This window comes from Prorops nasuta, unplaced genomic scaffold (assembly GCF_024137725.1).
Source record: "Prorops nasuta isolate Cenicafe-Biocafe unplaced genomic scaffold, Cenicafe_Pnas_1.2 PNAS00003, whole genome shotgun sequence".
Taxonomy (NCBI): Eukaryota; Metazoa; Arthropoda; class Insecta; order Hymenoptera; family Bethylidae; genus Prorops; species Prorops nasuta.
In genome coordinates, this window is record NW_027116800.1 from 11,654,631 (window position 1) to 11,675,928 (window position 21,298).

Consider the following 21,298-nt stretch of genomic DNA (forward strand, 5'->3'; position numbering starts at 1 on the left):
AACTTTTAGTGAAGTAACGACCTAATTACAAAATGAAACTGCAGAATGATAAAAGAGGAATGTCGGTGCGCGAGACGATGGGTGTGATTCAGCGGAGCATTAAGGACTCGCGCCGACAGTCCCCGAGGATCACGTGGTGCACCGGTAGAGATCCGGCAAGACGCCTGCCAGACCGGATTTCGCCTTTTGTCTCTGCCTAAATATATTCGGGCTAAGTAAGCGTGGGTGTACACGTCCCGTGTTCTGAAATGGGTAGACAGACACAGTTATACCTAGACGAAAAACGCTTTTGAACGTTCTCTCAACATGAACCCCCCCCCCCCCCCCTCCTCTAACAGCTCGCGATAAATAAATTCGATAAAGAAAACCAGGCGGAAAGAATTTATACGGGCGCGATACGTTGGAATTGCAGCGAGAGGAGGAGTTTAACGTTATTCGTGCTTTATTAAGATGGAAGCTTTCCCTTTCATTCATCAATTATTGTGTAAGAACATGGAGAATAATAATAGCCGATGACCCTATGCAGATAATCGTTAGAGTATATAGGCTCGCATTCGTGCCAGAGGCTAGTTAATCAGGCGATTTCCTGGTTTGCTGAACGAGATTCTTTCTGCCGATCACCAAGTGTCACGCCAAGCTCTCCCCCCTCCGCAACAGAGTTTACTGTCAGGGCGGACACATTACTCTCCACTAGAGTCGCCCCGAGACACTTGGATTGGCGCAACACAACACGTTCGCAAAGCTGCGAGACACACAGAGAGCTATTGCTTTGCAATAAATAATCGATATTTGCTCCGAGCAAGAGAATCCAGCAAAAATGAGCTCCGAACGAAAGTGGAAGAACTGTAAACAAAGCCCCCCTCCGCGCGAGAGCCGGATCGAGACTTTGGTCGAGTGGAATTCGCGGAAATTTTCGTCGATATTGCCCTCTTATTCCAGGAGCTCGCATAATAAAGAGATTCTCCGAAGGATCAGGGCGCGCTAGTTGCTTTTCGCGGTAGGTTTGCCAGCTTGAACAAGACCACCGCACACTGCACACACACATACACATGCATGATTGATCCCGAACGAGTCACCGGTGATATTAAAGGTGGATCTGGGTCAGAGAGAAGGAGGGGGGATGGACCGATGAAATAGGGCCGGGAGAATCTCTCAGGGATTTGGCATATAGAAAAACGACACGCGAGATTCGAGTAATGGAGCGAACGGAGGAAGGAAGAAAAATGTGCGAGGAGGTGGTGGTTTATCGCGGTTGTCGATGACTGCGAGTGGAAATTATTGGCAATGCGCGCGAGGGACGCTTGGATTTTCGTGGAAAAAATTGCGTAACATTGTAGCGTAGTGGCACGCGTGGAATGCATAACAAGACTGAGGTAAGTAGGGCGTCGGTGGTTTCTGGCCGGCACGAGAGTAAACAGGCGCAAAGGCAAAAGTTCACGGATGGCAAAATATTAGAGGTGTGCGGTGAAAGTTTGCTATTGGCCAGCGTGCTGACGTACTTAATGGATGGTGATATAATTTATGGCGAATAGAGTGTATACATGGAGGAGGTAATAATTATACGAGGGGGAGGCGAGAAGGTGGAGTGAAAAGTGGAGATAGTCGAGTGTCGGCTATCGCGCGATTCGGCCGACGCAATATGCGAGTTTCTGCATGCAGCCCCTGGTATGTACATAGTACATACGTTGTTCGCCGGTTTCTATCGTTAGGACGCAATGTTATGGGAATCCCCGCGTTCGAGCGGGCCGAGTGTGAGAATGGATCGAAAGGCTTTGCCGCGCTCCGTTGAATAATTAGACCTCGGAGATTCGCTATAGAGTGGAGCGAGGGAGAGGAGGAAATACGATAACGAGCGATGTAGCAGCTACCCTCCTTTTTTGACGCCAAGGATTCCTGCGACGTAACATAATAATTGCTCTTTAATGCGGCTACCTCGTTAGTTTCACAATTCATTAATGCCGTCTCGCGGGCCGCGCGACTCTCTTCCCAAGCTTTCCTCTTCTTTAATATCGCGACGACTGCTCTTGCGCAATTCGTGCATTTACTAATTTCGATCGGGACGAGATTGAATTGGAAGGGGAAAAAGTGGCAGAGAGAGAGAGAGAGAGAGAGAAGAACAATGGGAGACGTTTGTTAAGAGTTCTCTCTCTCTCTCTCTCTCTCTCTCTCTCTCTCTCTCCGTTTGCGGTATTGTGCCTCTTGTTGTACAATGATAATAATAATAATTCGTGGTTGTGGAATTTCGATCGGAAAGCCTCGGCTGAATTGCCGATTGACCGGTACGTAGATTACTGTCAAGCAAGAGCAGTCCAGCTGCGCTCTGTCTGTAGGTCAGTTATAAGACTCTCTGTTACTGTTATACTGTATACACCGCTCGGTACTACTGCTGCTGGCTGGCTGGCTGCTCTTGTGGCATTATCAGGAGCAACGGTGTGTGCCCGCGCTACAAATGGAATTCTCCTCTCCGCTTTTATCAAGTCCACTATATACTAGTTACTAATACCCCGTGTACTAATAGCAACCTCGGAAACATTCTCCCGGGACCTTTCGACTCTTGCGAGAGTCAGTGTTTACCAACAAAACACAAAAAACGCTAAGCCTTCGATTCGACCAATTCACAGTTCTTCTCTCTCCCTCCCTCCCTCTCTCTCTCTCTCTCTCTCTTCAGTGCATTCTACCATGAGGTTAAACGGACAAACATCCAATAACATTTTTCTAATAACTAGAATTACAAAAAATATATTAAAACTCAGAGATTCTTTGCTCAAAGATGTTCCATCCCACTCGAGTTTCAGTTATTTTCATTATAGAAAGAAAATATACGAGATATAGAACGTTCCGTCCATAAAATAAGAATTCTAGAAACCCTGACCGTTCGACCCCTGCTTTGTCCGCGACCCAGCGAACGACGAATGTCGATTCTTCTCCTCCGTTGTTATCCCAGCGATGCAGGATATATAGAACGATTGGTACATATTGGTTGGAACGAGAAAATCGCTAGAACCAAATTGTTCGCGCTCTGCTTTAGCAGCGAGCTGGCGATTACAGGACCGGTTCCTCCACGGACACACCCACGTGCGCACTCGCTCCACTATAATAGTCCGTCTGGATACTGTCGTCTCTTAACCTACGCTCTCGACCACTATATATATATATATATATATACGCGTTATACACTTTGCAAAAGCACAGGGTTTGTCCCCGCTTATTTAAGCAGGCGTGAAAAAGTAGGTAAGTCGAGATTTACAATACTCGCGAGGACTCACCATAATCGGTCCTCGTACTGCAGTCGCGAGCTTGTGGGGGATTGCTCGAGGAGTCACGGCATCTGCAACAAGCGATTCTATGAAAAAAATCTATCCTGCCTAGATCCATGGATGGCTATAGGAATTTTTCCCGCTAAAATTCTCGGCCATATTGGTGCACGCGTATGATATACTGTTCCCTGGCTATATAGACGAGGAATCTGCATAAAAGGCGAGGAAGGGGCGCTGCTCTTGGAGCAGCCTTGAGCTACATCGTAGCGGAGAGCAGCACGACTGAGTGGGTGGCTAAGGTGGTTAAGAGTCATTGTTTTCGGATGCTTCGAGAATCTCTCGGCGATCGATGACCTCGCACTTGACATTTGCCAATGCAGAACTTGACTCGTAGTCGTATATCTCGTGGACTGCAAAAATCTTGCGAAGAAATAATTCCACGGGACTCTCTCTCTCTCTCTCTCTCTCTCTCTCTCTCTCTCTCTCTCTGCGATCGATCTATATGCGTGAGATGGGAGATGGGGTCATTAGGAAGAATAACACGTTTGATATTATCGCGTACAATAGAGGTGACGCATGGCTCGCGGTGAATAATGTCAAGCTGTAAAATCGATATTTGCCTCGTGTCACCGAGCAAGGACTGTAATAGCGGATGATAAAAGTCTGTCGCTCGTAAAAATTCATATCGAGGCTAGAAAAAGGATACTCGACAAGGTCGTATTTATAATTGGGATTGTTCCACATCTAGGAGATATATAGTTATGCGCGCGCGCGCGCGCGACGTACGAAGAAAGGTTGATGACTCGCGGCCCGAGTGAAAGCTGATTAAAACTTGTGAAAAGCTTTATTACATGGCGGCTCAGCCGTTTTGTTTCGTTTCATACTAATACCTACATATTCATATGTAGATAGGAGTGTATCGGAAGACAGATATACGGGCGAGATAAGAAGAGCTGTAACGATGGTTCCCAACACTTTCACCCAATGAGAGAATAAGAGTTTGCGTCGATGCTTTAATTATCCCGCTCCCTTCCCTAATCTCTCGTTCACGCTAGCTCTCGATGAATTGTTTCGTGCGACGGAGGGGCCTGTGAGACTGGACCCCGTTTTTAAAAGAAACCACCTTTTGATCGTTAGAGCGGAGTATCAGCTTTGTTACGCCAAGAAGTTATGCGCAGTCTTAGCAGCGGAATATTAAGAGAGCTTCGGGAAAAATAAATTAAAATAAGAAATGAGATTATGGGTATATAGTGGAAGAAATAGATTCATTGGCTTAACTGCCTCCTTGGAATAAGAATAAAGAGGTAATAAGCGCGAGACTGCAATGTGACGCTTAAACTACCGAAGCATCTTGTACACAAGAGAGGGTATACATTTGCATGATTCGAACAATGCTTCATGGAAGTCACAACAACAAATTATATTCAGAATCTCCGAGAAGAGGGAAAAATTGCTCGATTGAAATATGCGAGTAAATCTACTTCACATTTTTCATTCGTGTATTAATTTTAATGAGAAATTTCTTTTTTTAGATAAGCCATGCCATCATTATCCATTGAGTACAGACAATATCCGTACAGATTTTAACGATTCGGTCAGAACCGCCTTAATTGGAAAGTGGTGTGGTTGGCCTAATCGATCGAGCAACTAGGAGAGAAAGACGAAGAAAAAAAGCGTGACGAGAGAGGAATCGGATGAGAAGCGATGGATTTTTTTCGTTACGCAAAGGAGAATAATAATTTCACAAGCTCGCTGGCGATCCAGTTTAGAAATCCTCCTCGTGTCTCCTATGATTGGCGGGATCCATTCTAGCCGGGCGATCAGGTGATTCCACCGCTGCCGTTGGATCATTTCTCGAATCAAGGGAGTGAAATCTGTTCTAGATTACGCGCACCTACGCGACGACGTCCCACCAGTCCAGGGGGATTATGTAAAGGTATGGGAGGCCTCTATATATATGTATATATACTCTATACATATATATATATATATATACCGTGCATAACCGATACCTTATAAAATACCCCTCCCATTATCCCGGTACACTGGGTCAACGAAGAAAGTGTCCCGAGAGCCCACGTCTATCGCCTGGCATTTTCGTCCAATAATATATCAGCTAGTATAGGTATATATATATATATAAATAGTATCGAGTATCGAGTCTTCCGCGTCCTAAATTCTCCGGACGGACTGTTAATCATTACACCCGACGAGAGTACTGAAAAATGGTACGTCGAATGTTCCAAGGCCCGACGTATATAAGGTAAAAGTACCTATTATGGAACACTCTCTTAATCGTGACCCCTTCATGGAACGGTATAAAACATAACGAAAAATAGTATAATCACCATGCAAATAAGCAAATGTAAAAATTGTATAGATATTTACAGATAATTATATATAAGAATACACAAGCAATAATACTGTTATATGATAACAATTCTTTTAAAAAATACGTTGAGTGTAGCGCGCTTAAAAATCCGTAAAATTTAACATTAAGTTGCGAGTGGGGGGTGATAATTACAATTTACATAGTTCATTTTTACTTCTTAATTAAAACGATTTTACGACCCATATAAGACTTAATTGGTAATTTACATGTTATAGATTTGATTTATTTTTTGTTATTATCAATCTGAAATAGATTTTTTTAAAATATATAGCTGTTTCATAATAGATACACAATATTCGCTATAGTACGTATTTATGGAACGAGGCAAAGACGTGTTCCATTTCCACGTACCTATGTCTACCTCATGTACCCATGGATGAAACACGTGACGAAAAAGACCTCGGACACTGATTTCTGGAGAATTTTTTATGTTTTGGGTGTAAAAATTTTACTAAATTTTATGCAGTGTTTACATATTATAGTATTTACATGTTAGAGAAAAGTAAGTATATAATTTATATTCATAATTGTAATTTTCAAGCAAACCGAAAAACTAACCTATAAAATGTACTACGAGTAAAGATAATTTTTATGTTTATAATTTAATTATAGATTTACAATGCCTGCAAAAACTGAAAAGAAGAAGAAAAAATGTAATAGTGTTAAAAAAGTCAAGAGTACTGTGAAAAGTGAGGTTAAATTTGGAGTAAAAAGCAAAGTTATCAAAATTTCTGAAAAAACTGGTTCAAAGAGAAATGTTTCTAAGAAAAAAGTAAAAAGAATTCAATATGCACCTGAAGACTTAAAAAAGGCTGTACTTGATGTTGAGAAAGGAATGTCATACCGGAAAACATCTAATAAATATGGTGTACCTGTTACCTCGATACACAGAGCTATGAAAAATCAGGACCAAGCCAGCAAAAAAAGTGGACCTCCGACAGTCTTATCGCCTAATGAAGAGAGTGATATCGTTCAATGGATATTGTATCGAGCCGAGCGAGGATATCCAATATCAAAAACTGAGCTCCTGGACGCAGTGCGAAAATATGTGACTTTGCTTGATAAGAAAACTCCTTTTACTAATAGGAGGCCTGGTCGTCGATGGTATGAAAGCTTTCGCAAACGTCATAACAATATAAGTTTAAGGACACCCCAGCATCTTACCTTAACTCGTGCTTCTGTAACAGAGGAGGATCTACGTGATTGGTTTAGAGAGATTGAGGAATATTTAAGAAAAAAAGGTTTAATCGACATTCAGCCATCCAGGGTTTTCAACTGCGATGAAACCAACATGCAATTGATACCCAAGTCAGAAAAAGTACTGACTGAAATAGGAGCAAGATCAGCATATAAAATTGTAGATGGTTTTGAGAAAGAGAGCGTCACTGCTCTTTTCATGTACAGTGCTGATGGATCACGTGCTCCTCCTATGCTCATGTTCAAATACAAAGATAGTGTTCCAAAGAGCATTTCGAAGAATTGTCCAGTTGATTGGGGTATCGGAATTTCGGAGAATGGCTGGATGACGACAGAAACTTTCTATGAATATATAGCTAATATCTTTTATCCTTGGCTATTGAAAGAAAACATTGAATTTCCTGTGATTATTTATCTAGATGGACATTCTTCACACGTGACTATTCCACTAGTGAAATTTTGCCGAGAAAATCGAATAGAGTTAATTGCTCTTTTTCCCAATGCGACTCACATCCTGCAACCATTGGATATTGCTCTGTTTCATCCCTTCAAAGATTTGTGGCGTAAAACAGTTTTAAAATGGAAAGCTGAGAACAATCAGTCGAGACTAAAAAAGGAGCACGTTTCTAAGGTTTTAGCCGAAACTTTGGCTTGTTTTACAAATGAGAAAAAAATTATTCAAGGTGGATTTCAAGCTGCCGGTTTGATGCCATTTAATCCTAATGCAATAGAATATAATATTCTAAACAAAAAAAAAAAGAAAAAAGTGAAGAAGCAAGAAGATGAACCTGAAAGTCAACAGGCAGTTACAGTTGCGCAGACTGAAACCAAATCACAACATATGCAGAACTTGGAACAAAATCTACCACACGAATTACTACAAGCCTTTCGAGAAGCAGAGCAAATTGGATTCTGGACCAGAGACGTGGAGAATATTGGATTATTCAATTATTGGTTCAAGCAAAAACAGGCGACCAGTGCTAGTAATCATTATACATTTATGATTATCTAATATTAAATTTTTACAATTCCATAAAATTAGAATAATATATACAAATCAATTTAAAACTATATTTAAAAATATTTAGACTATATATACAAATTGATTTTTATTATCTTGATTTATTTTAAATAACGATATGGTTCTTTTTTACACCTTTAGATAAAATAGTGAAAACTAATCCTACAATTAAGAATATTCAGTGTTTTAACAATCACAAAGTTATTGTATTACATGACCCGTTACCTCCAAATGTGAGTGTAGAAAGTTGTAAGAATAAAAGCAATGATGTCATAATATTAGAAGTAGATAATAATATTGAAGATGTGGAATTAAATAATATTTTAAAAGATAGCAGTTTAAGTAGTATAATTTTGGAGCCGAACAATGTCACGAATGAGAATATTGAAGAAATAGAGGTTCCGTTGACTAATGAAACTTATCTAAATGTTAATAATGTTGCATCTGTTAACTCTGACGAATCAATGCCTCTACATTTGGAAAATCAAATCAACGATAAAGGTTTGTACAATATGCTAGAAAATTCACCTATTTCTATACTTAAATTTATTCATTCCTAATAATTTTGTTTCAGAAAATATTGACAGTACTTTAGAAGTAAATGCTAACCCGACTATCATTTCTTCTTCATTAATCTTCAATACGGAACTTCCAAAATTAGAAAAACAAATCAATGACAGAGGTTCGTACAATTTTTTTTACAAATTTGCTTAATTATATAAATAATCATAGTTAATTGCATCTATTTTTTACAGAGTCATATGAAGCATTCCAAAGTCCTACAATCGAAATGTCTCATCCTGTATTGCAAGAGAATTTTCAAAGGTCGACTAAAACTGTTAACAAAGAGTCAGACATTACCCAAACAGACGATGAAAATCAAGAAAATCAAAATCCAGGTACGTTATTTCAATTTAATTTTGTGGGACTCCAACATATATATGCAATTTGTAAATGAGTTGATAATTTTTCAGATAAAACTGATAATAAAAACGAAGCAAGCTTTTCTATGGCTTTCACATTGCCAGTTGAGTATTTACCGAAAAAAAAACGCATTAAATTGGAAGGCAAAGGAAAATCAAAGCTCCCTTCAGTTGGAACCAGTGATATGTGGTGGAATACAGAAATGAAAAAGGAGCAAGCCAAAAAGGAAAAGCAAGAACGAATTTTAAAGAATAAACAGTTAAGAGAAGAGAAAAAGAAAATAGCAGAGGAGAAGAAGAAGTTGCAAGAAAAAATGAAGGAAATCGCAAAGAAAATTAAGATCGAAAAGTTATAGAAAAGAATTCTGTTAAAATTTTTAATAAGAATGTTCGACGTTTCAGTGATACGATTATAGTATTATATACTCAAAATTGTGGATAAAAATGTTTAAATAAATTAATATGCTCGTTTGTTTTATAATATATGTATTTTGTTCAACAATGTTTTGAAATAAAATAAAAAAAAGTAATGTTTCAAGTTAAACCCTTTCTAAAAATTCAATTTTATTATTTTATTTTTAATAGGCATTTAAAAATTGTTATTATTTTAATCAAATATTTAAAATTTGTTATATTTCGAGTTTACAATTTAATGTAGTGAACGTTTATTTGGACAAATTTAGTTACTTATTATAATTATCTGTAATTATTAATCCGTTCCAAAATAGGTACATTAATTATGGAACACCGGGGCACACCATAAAAATGGCGTTCAATAATAGGTACAAGACATCAACTCAGTATTTTATTTACCGTAATTTTACTTTCTAACGAATTTGCATATTTAACGTCGCAAATTAATCTGCAAACTACGGCCCATCGAAATATATATAACACATTGTAATATCAGCACTTTTAATAATGTCATTTGAACAATAATTTTAGGTCTCCTTAAAACCGTTCCATAATCGGTACTTTTACCTTACGCATATCGCGGCCGCTGGGTCCCGACGCAAGCAAATTTCTAGTAAAACGAGAGGGAGGAGGGGGAGAATCCTATTAGTTTTACGGGTACTCGCAATGCTATCTGGAAACTGGAGTTAATAAGGCAATGGCCACGCGAGGATAATTACGGAGCAGGCGAAGGTTGCTTTCGCAAGACAAGAAACGTCGATGCGAGTGTATAATGTCAATGGCGGACGAAAAAGGAGGCGAGAGTGGAGGAGAATAAAAGAAAAGAAGGGGTAAAAGACGATGATCGACGATCGATGATATTGATGACTAATGGCTCGTGGTGGTTGCTCAGTTAGTTGTTAGAATTGGCGAAAATGTGATTGATAGCCCCCCCCCCTCCTCCTCCTCCCACAACATGTTCTCCCTTCTCGTTAACGTTTACATCCCAAACGATATAGTTTTTCATCGACGCACATCCATCAACAATCAAGCCGAATTCTTTCCTATATAAAATATTGTTCATGTATATATACGTATAGAGTCCCTGAGAAGATTGCCATCTGCCAATTAAGCGACCGTAGAAAATCTGGCCAATCGCAACGGTCGAATTTATCGATGAAAAATCTAATTGAATTATGGTAGGGTAGAAAGTCGTGGGTAGGTGGATTTAACGAGAAGAATTTTTTCGTCTCCTTGACGATTTTCTACGAGCGATTCAGCGCGAAGGAATCGTCGCTTCCCCGATAGTTTCGCTTGCCTCGCGTCGTCGTGGGCGATTATTATCGTGCCAGGGAGAGAGTCCGGTTTACGTGAATTGCTTCGAAAATGCTAAGCGCAACACGCCCTTATCGAGATCTCGTGTTTTTTCGGTAATGAAAAATACCGCGGCGCGTCGCGTCGCGTCGCGTCGACTCGAGCGAATTTAAGGAGAGGAGAAACTCTAGCCGAAGGCTTTTTTCACAACGCGCCGAAATAATTATCGTCGGATATCTGTTTTATTATTATGCACGGCGCGAGCACTTTCCTTTCGCCAATCATAATTTTTATCGCGCTTTTCGCGTCGCGTGCTCCTCCGTGTTTTCACCACTCGTCGACGACGCATCGGCTAGCTGGCTTTTTGCTTCGAGGTGTTATACGAGCACCGAGGGGAAAATGCTGAAGAAGATAACAGCTCGCAGACGCATTCCTGCGTTTCTTTCATTGCGTCTCGTCTCGCGTCGTTGCAATAATCGTAGGGAAAAAAGCGACCCTGTATGAGCGGCGAGATTTGGAATTTTCTGCACGCTGCCCACGCAGGTCACTGGCAGAGGATACCCGACGGCTCCTCGTATTTTCCCTTATTTACGACACTAAATTTTAATAACAACAATAATCATAATAATGCAAGTACACTTGTCCCCTAGGAGAAGAATCATTTGCAAGGATAAAATCGATAAAATCCCTCGCGCGGACAGTGAAATCTTCTTCGATGTTTCTCGAGCCACGCGTTCTATACCTCGGCGGACTACCACAGGAATTTTTATCGGTCCGCGGATCTCGAGCAGATCTCTTGTCCTTTATTACTACCAGCATCGCTGACAAAATTCGAAAACGCTCAAATGGCGCGGCGCGGGAAAGAGTATTGAAAATGGAACGGAAAAGTGGAAAATTTGCTCGAGTTTCCAAACTACTTACGCAAGGTTCTCGCTCTGATATGTATTTTCTTACCATCGACCAGTTTTACATCCTGCGCGCAAGAGCATCTTTCTAATTAAAGGTTGCAGATGGAATCGTATAAGAAGAAGATGATTTATTAGGTGCGAGTTTTACTTTGTATACGTTATATATTTGACAAAATATTTCAGAAGCGTACATGTGGTTAAAAATTATACAATCCAAAGGTACGGATTAGTCCCGAGAAACGTGATATTATGATAAACTCGGGGACCGGAAGTTTGCGCGAGACGCTGGCGCCGGTTTCCGGTCCTCGAGGTGTAAAACGCAGGAATGGAGGAAAAATCAGGTAAGGAGGAGGAGGAGGAGGAGGAGGAGAGGTAAACAACAAAGTACGTGCAAGAACGCTGCTGGGGTGAGGAGAGCCATTGAGCAAGCAGATTTGCCGTTTTCTCGGACCGAGCTAGGATCTTTAAAGATTAAAAAAATGAGAAGAAAAAAAAAATAACACGAGCTACCTAACGGAGAACCCATCGCATTTCAGACTGCTGGCTCATGGCTGGCAAAGAACAATGGAGGAAGGGAGAATTTCGTTTGGCCAGTTAAGGTACAGTGTCGGTGAATTATTCTTATCGATTCTCCGCAATCTCGCAACACAAACATAAACGTGCGCGCGCGTGTATTCGTTTCTTGGATTTGTTGGTGACTCGCGCGATGGCAACGCTTCGCGTGTGCTGTCCATGTGTGCGAGCTTCGCTTCCAGGATATCTCCGGTGACTCTCTCCTTGTGTTGTGTCTCCGCTGCCTCTGTGTGCGTGTGTCTGTGTGTGCGCGCAACTTCCGACGCTCCACGAAGGCGTTCGAATCTTCCCGAAGCTAATACGACGCAGGATTTTCCACTACGGCACATCACACCGGGATCTCGACCCTCGAAAGGGCTGTTGTTTTCCCGCCAATTAAATCAGCCTCTACAACCCCTTCCGAGAGTCGAGATTCGCTCTTACGCAGGGTGAAATTGTGACGTCGTGGGGTTCCTGCGACGCGACTATTTTCTCTATGCCCGCGACAGGAACATGAAATGAAAAAAAAACAAGAGAAAAAAAATCTACACAGTTATCTATACAACATGTGTGAAAGGAACCATGATGAATTCGTCGAGCGACGAAGTAAGCGTGACTCGAGAGAGAATGAAAATTGATAAGAGTGTACCTTTGTCAGCGTTTGCGATGGAACGAAAATATAAGAGAAAAGTATTCGAGCAGCTATATATCCAAGTACCGGCTGATCGGCGTGCTGGAAAAATGAAGGATCGTTGGCTCGTAATAGGATTCCTCGCAAGACACACGCCTATCTCGCAGCGGGACTTTCCAAGTGCTTCCTATAACCACCGCTGCCATGGCGAGTGCTTCGTGATTCCAGCCAACGTTGGTGAAAATACTACAAAAATTCACAATCGTGCGATAGTGAGCGAGAAGAAGAAGAAGAAGAGACTTACGGACGAGACAGAGTAAGACAAGTTTTGGGGAAAAGCCATGATCCAAGCGTCGGTGGTTTACTGACGCTTGTTCGGAGAAGTGGCAAAAATGCAGAGAGAGAAACGGAAAGGAATATAAAACGGAAAAAGACAGAAAAACTCACAGTCGTATAATTAAAAAAGCTAGCGAGTATGGTGATGGTGGTGGTGGTGGTGTGGTCCTCCGTGATGAAAAGAGTATTTTCGTGCGAGACGAGTGGTTCCGAGGTCGAAGTGCGTGCGAAGTGTTGGCTTCTTTTTAACTGAAGGATCCCGGTGTTGAAGGCGCGAAGTGCCCCTCTTAATTGGCATTAAGCGATAAGCCAGACGCTACCGGAGCGTACGAGTGAGGAACCCGACACTTCGATATAACATTCTGCGTAGAGAAGTAAAACAATCAACCGTCCCGCAATTAATACGACTCCATACATGGCCACAGCGCGCTTTGAATGTGTGTCAGCGGTGCTGCTACCTTAGAATTCCGAGAAGGGCTCGCTCGAGTCAAGTTTATGGGATCAAGTTTGCTTTTCCAAGTATTATATCTGTGCACGCTAGGCTTCAACGGAGTCAAGCTCCTATTAGAGCTATATGTGCTCCAAGAAAAAAAACGATGAATTCCCAGCGTTGCTTCGACACACACACACACACACGTGCAAATAAAACCACAAACCTCTCTCTCTCTCTCTATATATATATATAATACGACTAGCAGAGAAAAGGAGTAACGAATTTTTGTTTGTTTAAAACAAGATTATCGAATCTCTCGTGGAGAGTCAATATGATCCTAGCCAAAGAGCTATTTGAAGCTATCGCTGGTTTAATTATATTCGAGGCTGATGATTGGCCATTGGCAGACTAATTGCAGCGGTGACAGGAACGGAGACACGCGAACGGATAGTTCCGTCCTGTTGCTGATCCGAAGAGAGATGACGAAGAAGCTATATAGACTGTGCAGCGATAGCCGGTAGAGTGTGATGGGAAAAGGAGGAGAGGGGGGGGGGGGGGTGGAATGCCCTCTGTGAAATTAATTCGAGGAATTAAGCTCGGGACAGTTGAATAAAATGGATAGACGAGGTAAAGCCGAGGTAAGGAATGATAAAGGAAGTTGGAGTAGGAAAGTTTTAATGCGAAATAGGCAAAGGCAGGAACTGCGACGGTGCAAATAGCATAGGATGCAGCTAGCTATGCGCGTGTATGTATACTATATGTGTAACATGGAGACTAGGAAGAGCACGTAAGGCGAGTGCAGCTCTTCTAACGGTAATTTCTTCAGGCAGTACCGCAACTTCTGCAACAACCTAAGAGAACTCGATGCCTTCTCTGCAGAGGAAAGAACGCACACGTTTCTCTCTCTCTCTCTCTCTCTCTCTCCCTCTAACTTTAACCTTATCTCACACTATTCCTTCATTCTTATCTCCGGCTCTCCCTCTCTCAACCTTCCCCACCATCTTCTTTAATATTCTTCTTTCTTATCTCCATCTCTATTCATCCCATTGCACTAATCCCTCTGCTGATTTCCTCTCCCTGCCCCTCCCCTTTGGGAAACCAATCAAGCAACCTTTCTCTCTCTCTCCCTCCCATCGCGCCAGGAAGCAAGAAAATCGAAGCGTGGAGTAACAGTAAGTTCTCCGCGTGCTACCGTGAACTTGCACGACCCGCCGCGATCAACGTAATCCCCGAGAAGCAAACTCTACGGAGATCCTTATGCGTTTGTTCGATTTAGTTGTACATTTTCCGCACTTTTGGCTCGCTCGTTTCTATTTCACGGTAAGGAAGTTGGAAAAAGTGCGGGGAGAATGGAAGTGAGACGAACGGAGACTTCTCGGTTCGCTCGCGATACAAGTACGCGTTGACCATTTTCAGGCTTTTCTTGGAGCAGAGCGCGACGCTATACGTCAGCAGGCGATACGAAGGGAGAGGGAACGCGGTGTGTTAGGGTAATCGGAATTATTACAACATCCGGCGGGGCAGTGCTAAAGTAATCCCATGGGGAGCCGGCCGGCCGCGCCTGCATTTACGTCATTGAAAATAATAATAATGGCTGGTCGACCGACAGCATCACTCCGATAGGTCGGAGGCACGCGGAAATTTTCCAAGAGAGACCATGCGCGCAATTTCACCTAAAGCACCCTTAATTGTCGAGATTAACGGGAAAAGCAGACCCGCTGGAGGGGGAAAGCTCTCCATTGGACAATAAAGCAGAGCTCGCCCATTGGGTGGGGGAACTTCCGATTAGTCGAGAATTGCCATCTATCGGTGGAAGAGAGCTGCTCTCTTGGACGGGAGGAGACGAAAAGGCACAACCTCTCCTCTCTCCTCGTGTTTTGCGAATACGCGTTCGACCACTTCCGATCGACCCATTACACACACCGGTTCGATAAAACCGTAAACGGATAAGAAAGCTCGCATTACCGAATAACTCATCGTCCTTTGGATTATATCCGCTTGACATTCTTTCTAATTAGCAATGTATGACGCGATTTCCAATTGACGTATTACACTTGTTCAACGACTGTAATAAAATCGACACAAAATCCGTTCCCTCCAAACCTTTCCGTTCTGAATAATCCGCAATTTACATTATTCCCGCCTAATATCGTTTTTAATTGGCAATTGTGACGTCGGGACAATCTCACGATCTCTCGGCAACTCGCCAGACGGAGAAAAGATACCGACGCGTTTATTTATAATAATATTTAATTACGTAAGACTATTACGTATATATATGTGGTTAAAGATGAGACGCGTTTGAAGAAAAGCAGGAAACTCGCAACGAGTTACGCGATGGTACAGTAACGTACGTATATACGATTGGCATTTATGAGTTTATTGGAGGGGACATTTTCATTGGTCGGCCCGCGGAGTGGGGCTCTGACGGAGGAAAGTCACCGATGCATTTGGAGCGTGGAAAGAAGCGCTATATATATATAATAGTGCGTCATAATTATCTCACAACTATGAGGAGTTGATCCGATCAACGACCTTCTTACCGTTACATTGATATACTTTTACCGAACGTTCCCTTATTCCTTCGCTCATCCCTGTCCGCTGATATATTTTCATTAGTGCGACGAAAACTTGGACAAATTCGTCCCTTCTAGAATTTCGTCGTTGCTTTTAACTATGATCAAACTACGCGATGCACTTAAGTACTTAATTTTTATGGCAAACAACTCGGTGATGCATTTGGAGCACGGAACCAAGTGTTGAAATAATAAATGTATACGTTATAATAATCTCATAAATATGAGGAATCGATACGATCACCGAGCAGCTTTCCATCCGTTGCTTCATTACTCGCAATCATCACCCCTTCTCTTTTTCACTCTCATTGGCTCCCCCCCCCCCCCTCCCTCCTCTTTTTTGTTACTTTTTCATCATAATTTACAGCCAATGAGAAAGGTGGAAAATTCTACCCTTATATAGGGGGCTCGGGGTCAATTACCGCGAGTTCCTGCGTCGTTACGGATTTTTCTCGTAGGTTTTGCCTAATTAAATTACGCGATGCCCTTACGTTCTTAATTTTCATAAGTGAACGCACTCATTTGCATACACGTTGCACGTTCTTTTCTCGCGCAACAACACGCGAGACAAAACTAGTTCCGTTGCCGCACATGTGAACGTGGCCTAAAACCGGTCTCACCCACGCGATCCGCGCGCTCAAACCCCACCCTTTTCCCACTCTCTTTCTCTCCCGAACGAATCCCTCGGGATCTCAAATATTTTAATTAGCAATGACAACCTTGCGAAATCGCGGTCGACTCTGACGAAAAGGAATCCCCGTCGCTCGGTATTTTTTCCTTTTTTGCCAATACTGACAAATTCCAGGAGAAAGAGAGGGAAAAACGGAGAGAGTTTGCTTGGTTTTTCCATGCAAAGCGAAGACGGTGAAATTTTTACGACTGCTGCATTATATATCTATATGTATATACATACATATACGCACATAGCGAACGTGCCATTTTAAACGACCGCTTCAAATATTTGCTGAAAATTACTTTTTGCGAAAAAATATCGCAAATAAAATTTGCTACGTTCGTTCGTCAGAGCATTCTGCCAGTGCACGGTCTTACCTTGAAGAGTCATTTGAAGGTCGCACGAAGATCAACTTGAGTTTTTTTTAAAATGGAACCACCCATTTTTTATTGCATATTCTTGTAGCTTATCTCAAGAGCTTTCCAAAACTCTACTTACCATTGGTAAACCGAGGGTTTACGAGACACGTGGAATTTGAAATTATTGTAGGTACACGTCGGTGTGGATTTGGCTCGAGTGGTGTGCGCGAGCGCTACGTGCAACGCTCGACGTCTCTACCACTCTCTCTCTCTCTCTCTCTCTCTCTCTCTCTCTCTCTCTCTCTCTCTCTCTCTCTCTCTCTCTCTCTCTCACTCTCTTTGCTCTCCAATTGATTTTCGCAGGAAAATTTGGCCGATCATCAATATTACACAAGCTGAAATTGATTGATTCTACTTTAGCGCGGCACGAATCGATCATAGGCTCTCTCGTGTATACATAGGAGCGTTAAACGAGTCGTCGATTTTTCACAGCTTCATCGACACTCGCTACACTACCACTAATACCTTTTTCCCATCCAGAGCCGCGAGCGCACTCTGCATTTCTTTCAGCCACGCTCAATGATAAAGTTTCATCGATTATAATTAAACGCCAACTCGCGGCTTAACAGACCGTAAGAGAGATAGATTTCTCCATTCTCGTTTTAAAAGAGCGTGGAGCGCGAGGAAAATTAGCCTCTCGAGCTCATTGGCCGATTCTTCCTTCGCGTGACTGACGCGAGAACGACGGACGATAGCGCGTGCCTAGAAACAAATAATAAATAATACAATAATTATTGATTCACGCGTGAAAAATATGCAGTGATTATAGAGAAGAATTGAAAGAAGATGCGAGAGAATTTTATTGATCCGGACAGAGATCTATAGACACCCGATATGCAATGAAAAATAGAATTGATTCTTAATCCTTGGACCCTTGGTAATTTTCCATGCGAAGCAAAGTTTCAATTTCTTTTCCAATATTTACACACTGACATATAACATGCTCGGATCGTGTGTCAAGGCGGTTTAAGAGTCGAGGCGATTCTTAGACGCGATTGAAATCTTTGCTGGACACACCCGGTATGTGGTAGAAAATTAGACGAGAGAAGAGAGAATTGCAATGCAACGTAGAGATCAAGACGCTTGGCGTATCAAACAAATTCACTTCGTTAGAGGCTTACGATGGAATCGCGGATGAAAAATATCGAACGATAACCCTGAATAAATTCGTGGGTCCTTATTTTGGAAAGGTGAAGAGCGCGAGGAAACTTAACCTCTGAAAGTTAACGCATTCGATTTTGGCGAGGACTTGAGTCTCGATACGACGCTGATTGGCGAAAAACTCGAATGAATGAAAAGAGAGAATTATTGGGAGATCCGGACACCCGGTATATGGTAGAAGAAAAATCAGGCGAGTGGTCCAGGAGAGGATTATGGTCGGTGCGCAGGACAAAAACCTCGCGCCACCGGACAATAACCCTGAATAAATCAGTTGGTCCGATCGGGCATTCGACGACGGTACAGCGAGAGAGTTCTGCGATTGGACAGAAAATAACTAACGAAGATCAACACTAGCGCCACCGGAATTCGCTCCGGGCCCTTTTCGCGCTCCACGCTCAACGCAAAAATCTTTCAAAACGCCTCCCCCCCCCCCCCCCCTCGCTCCTCTTCAATTCTTCTACAATTTCTCTACTCGGGCTTCCCCCCCTCCACCACGCACATAGGTTTGCAAACTCTTGTCGGGATTCCCGATCGATTTAAACCCTCGCGCACTCGCGATCACAATTTTATCAAGCCTTATCTTATCTGGCGAGAAAACCCATTGTCAGCGATGCTAAGATCCAACGAAGCACGCTGCAGGCCCGTGCGCTTCGCGCAATTCCCAATTTACGCGGGAAACCGAGGTACAACGCTCTTGTATTGATTTCGACACGAGTTTCAGCTTATGAGAAGTTCCGCGAATTGCTTACCGTCCGTAAATATTATTGACAGCGTTGAAATCGATCGTGATAACGCTGTTTCGTAAAATATTTTCAAACCTGCCGGCTTCCCATGAGTCACGCGTGCGAAATAAAACTCTAGATCCCCGATGATGAGTTTTCTTTTTTGTCCAAACACAATCCACTTGTTCGTTCTTCTTCTTTCCCGACGAGAGAAAGAAGATGGTGAGGGGGAGGGGGGAGGATTAAAGCATTACAATACAGACTTATCTCCCCAGGTGTATCAATCATGACAGGTCTATATTAAGCAGCGGCGAATAAATATCCGGTGGATGAATTATATGGAAAAAAAACCCTTTCTATTTTAGGCCTTGAAAATCTCAACTATAACAAGAAAAAAGCAAAAGCTTCTCGAGCTGCTCTTATCTTTTATTGCATGCGATAAATTTTCCATTTAATTCGTGAAATTAAATTGCAGTAGAAAAATACGTCTGGCCACGAGATTATATCATCCTTTCCGACGTACAATAACCATAAAAAAAGAGCTGTCCTTGGTGAAAAATAACAATCCAATTACAGTGGTCGGGGAAAAAAGTGACGGGAAGGAAATATTGATTTATCGTTGGGGCAAACTGAAAATACTCGTCGACGATTTTAAGCAAGGTTGCATAATTTCTGGGACGTGCATGACCTCATGAAAATTCAGCATTTTCTCGGGTAATGAAAGGATTGGCATTTTTGACAAAGCAGTACTTTTTCATGATGAAGGTGGAAAGGTGAGGACGCTTCTGACTCCTTATGTAAGTCAGGCAGAAAACCAGTTGTCAGGATAATTATCACGTGTGCTCGACTAAAAAAGAAGCGCGATGGCTACGCACGCAGCAGTGATAAAAAAAAAGAGAGCCAAGATATACAGTCCTAAGGACACGTTACGGCAGAGAAAAATCCGGAAATGCAGCATCCGCGGATACCAGTTGTATCGTTTTATTATCGTCGCTATTACACAATTGTTGTACCAGTATTTGTACAAGTGGCACCGTTCGTTCTCCGTGAAACTGCTGTTACAGCATATTTCCAAGCGCGATACTCATTTTCAAACACAACTCTACAAACCTTGAAAGTTTACATACACACGGATCTGGGTAAACGCTTCCAGAAAATTAGACGAGATAAATCGACTTTGCAGCGGGGATTTTCTACTTTCAATTAAACATTCGAGCTATGTGTTACAAGGAGAGATTATTCTAGTATTATTAGAGATTTCCGGTCTATCCACACACATCCCACCGGATGAAAATCACCAAAATGATATATTAGCTCCATTATTCACTTTGCGCGAAATAAATCAAACGCGATAAAAGTTTTATCGTGCGCAATCCGTCTCTTACATATTTATTTGCGCGCGGCTTCCAATTGTTTTTGGATTATAAACACTGTGTATGGAAACCTCTGAAACATTGTTCGATAATTATTGCCGACGTTTTTCTTGCTATCGCTTTAGAAAAATAGTAATGTAGTTCACAGAATTCATTGCGACGCCACTATATGTATCCGGTTAATAAACTAGAAATCTATATTTTGATGGAAATAAACTTACCACTGGATTAGAAGCCTATTGACAACACGGAGAAAGGTAAACACACAATTCTGAGAATTCCAATTAAGAATTGGGAAGAGGCTTCGCGAGAGTGATCACGACACTTGGCATTACACTGACACTGTTGGCATAATTCACTGCTACACCTAAATCGACTTCGTTAATTTTAGGACGTACAACATTTTCCGTTTAAACAATTCGAACGCGGAGCGTCGCTGAACGGTGCATTCCCGATGAGTTTTCGGCGGCGACTAAGCGAACAGCCAATGAGAAATGTGAGAAGCGTAACCTCCTCCTCAGCGCCACACCTGGAAGCCGATCGAACTATAAACAAATCCCCCCGGTTGTTCTATAAAACAATTGCAATTCAAAAACCGCCATGGTTGTTAGTTGATCGTTTTGTTCTACTCGCGTGTCTAATTCGTGTCCTGAAAAAAGACTAATCATAATTCTATATTTATAGTTACTTGCTCAATTTTCGTGCAGTTTTCTTCCGTTTTTCACGGATGATTAATAAATATATATTTTGTGCTACGTCTTAGTAAAACCGTACATGATCTGACTAAAAAGAAAAAAAAACGCGAATTTTCTCGAGGCTAGACGCAGGAATGTCCATTGTTGGAATTCGAAATTTTACTATCCTCTTTAAACGATCGTCGCACGTAGTATTTTGCCAGCGATCAACGTTCAAAACTACTTTTTAGTGCCTCTCGCAAATTTAAGTCAATTTTTCCCGAGGATGGTGAATACCAAATTGATGGATTTTTGTCCAAGGATGTCATTACACTCAGCAAGA

At 42.0% G+C, this 21,298-nt stretch overlaps 3 protein-coding genes across 3 annotated transcripts in view; 2 read left to right on the forward strand and 1 right to left on the reverse strand.

The window, feature by feature from the left end:
* Nucleotides 1-20,880, reverse strand: part of Prosap (prosap) — a 43,549-nt gene extending 22,669 nt beyond the window's left edge. Inside the window, exon 1 of the mRNA XM_066747597.1 lies at nucleotides 20,503-20,880. The gene's annotated coding sequence lies outside the window, so the exon portion shown is untranslated. The remainder of the gene's footprint in view (nucleotides 1-20,502) is intronic.
* Nucleotides 6,016-7,858, forward strand: LOC136785789 (uncharacterized). Its single transcript, XM_066747063.1, has 2 exons — nucleotides 6,016-6,151; nucleotides 6,262-7,858. Exon 2 carries the CDS (start codon nucleotides 6,269-6,271, stop codon nucleotides 7,856-7,858), a length of 1,590 nt encoding a protein of 529 aa, XP_066603160.1. The 5' UTR covers nucleotides 6,016-6,151; nucleotides 6,262-6,268.
* On the forward strand, nucleotides 8,243-9,535 carry LOC136785791 (DNA ligase 1-like). The gene is made up of 4 exons (XM_066747064.1): nucleotides 8,243-8,368; nucleotides 8,442-8,549; nucleotides 8,623-8,766; nucleotides 8,842-9,535. The coding sequence occupies exons 1-4, from the start codon at nucleotides 8,332-8,334 to the stop codon at nucleotides 9,144-9,146; spliced, it is 594 nt and encodes a 197-aa protein (XP_066603161.1). The 5' UTR covers nucleotides 8,243-8,331; the 3' UTR covers nucleotides 9,147-9,535.
* Nucleotides 20,881-21,298: the final 418 nt, after the last annotated feature.

What these genes read in the sequence shown, in the direction of transcription:
- LOC136785789 (XM_066747063.1), top strand. Translation starts at nt 6,269, where the DNA reads ATGCCTGCAAAAACTGAAAAGAAGAAGAAAAAATGTAATAGTGTTAAA.
- LOC136785791 (XM_066747064.1), top strand. Translation starts at nt 8,332, where the DNA reads ATGCCTCTACATTTGGAAAATCAAATCAACGATAAAG. An exon ending in AAAACAAATCAATGACAGAG is followed by an intron (nt 8,550 to 8,622) that starts GTTCGTACAATT and finishes TATTTTTTACAG; the next exon opens with AGTCATATGAAGCATTCCAA. An exon ending in TCAAGAAAATCAAAATCCAG is followed by an intron (nt 8,767 to 8,841) that starts GTACGTTATTTC and finishes ATAATTTTTCAG; the next exon opens with ATAAAACTGATAATAAAAAC.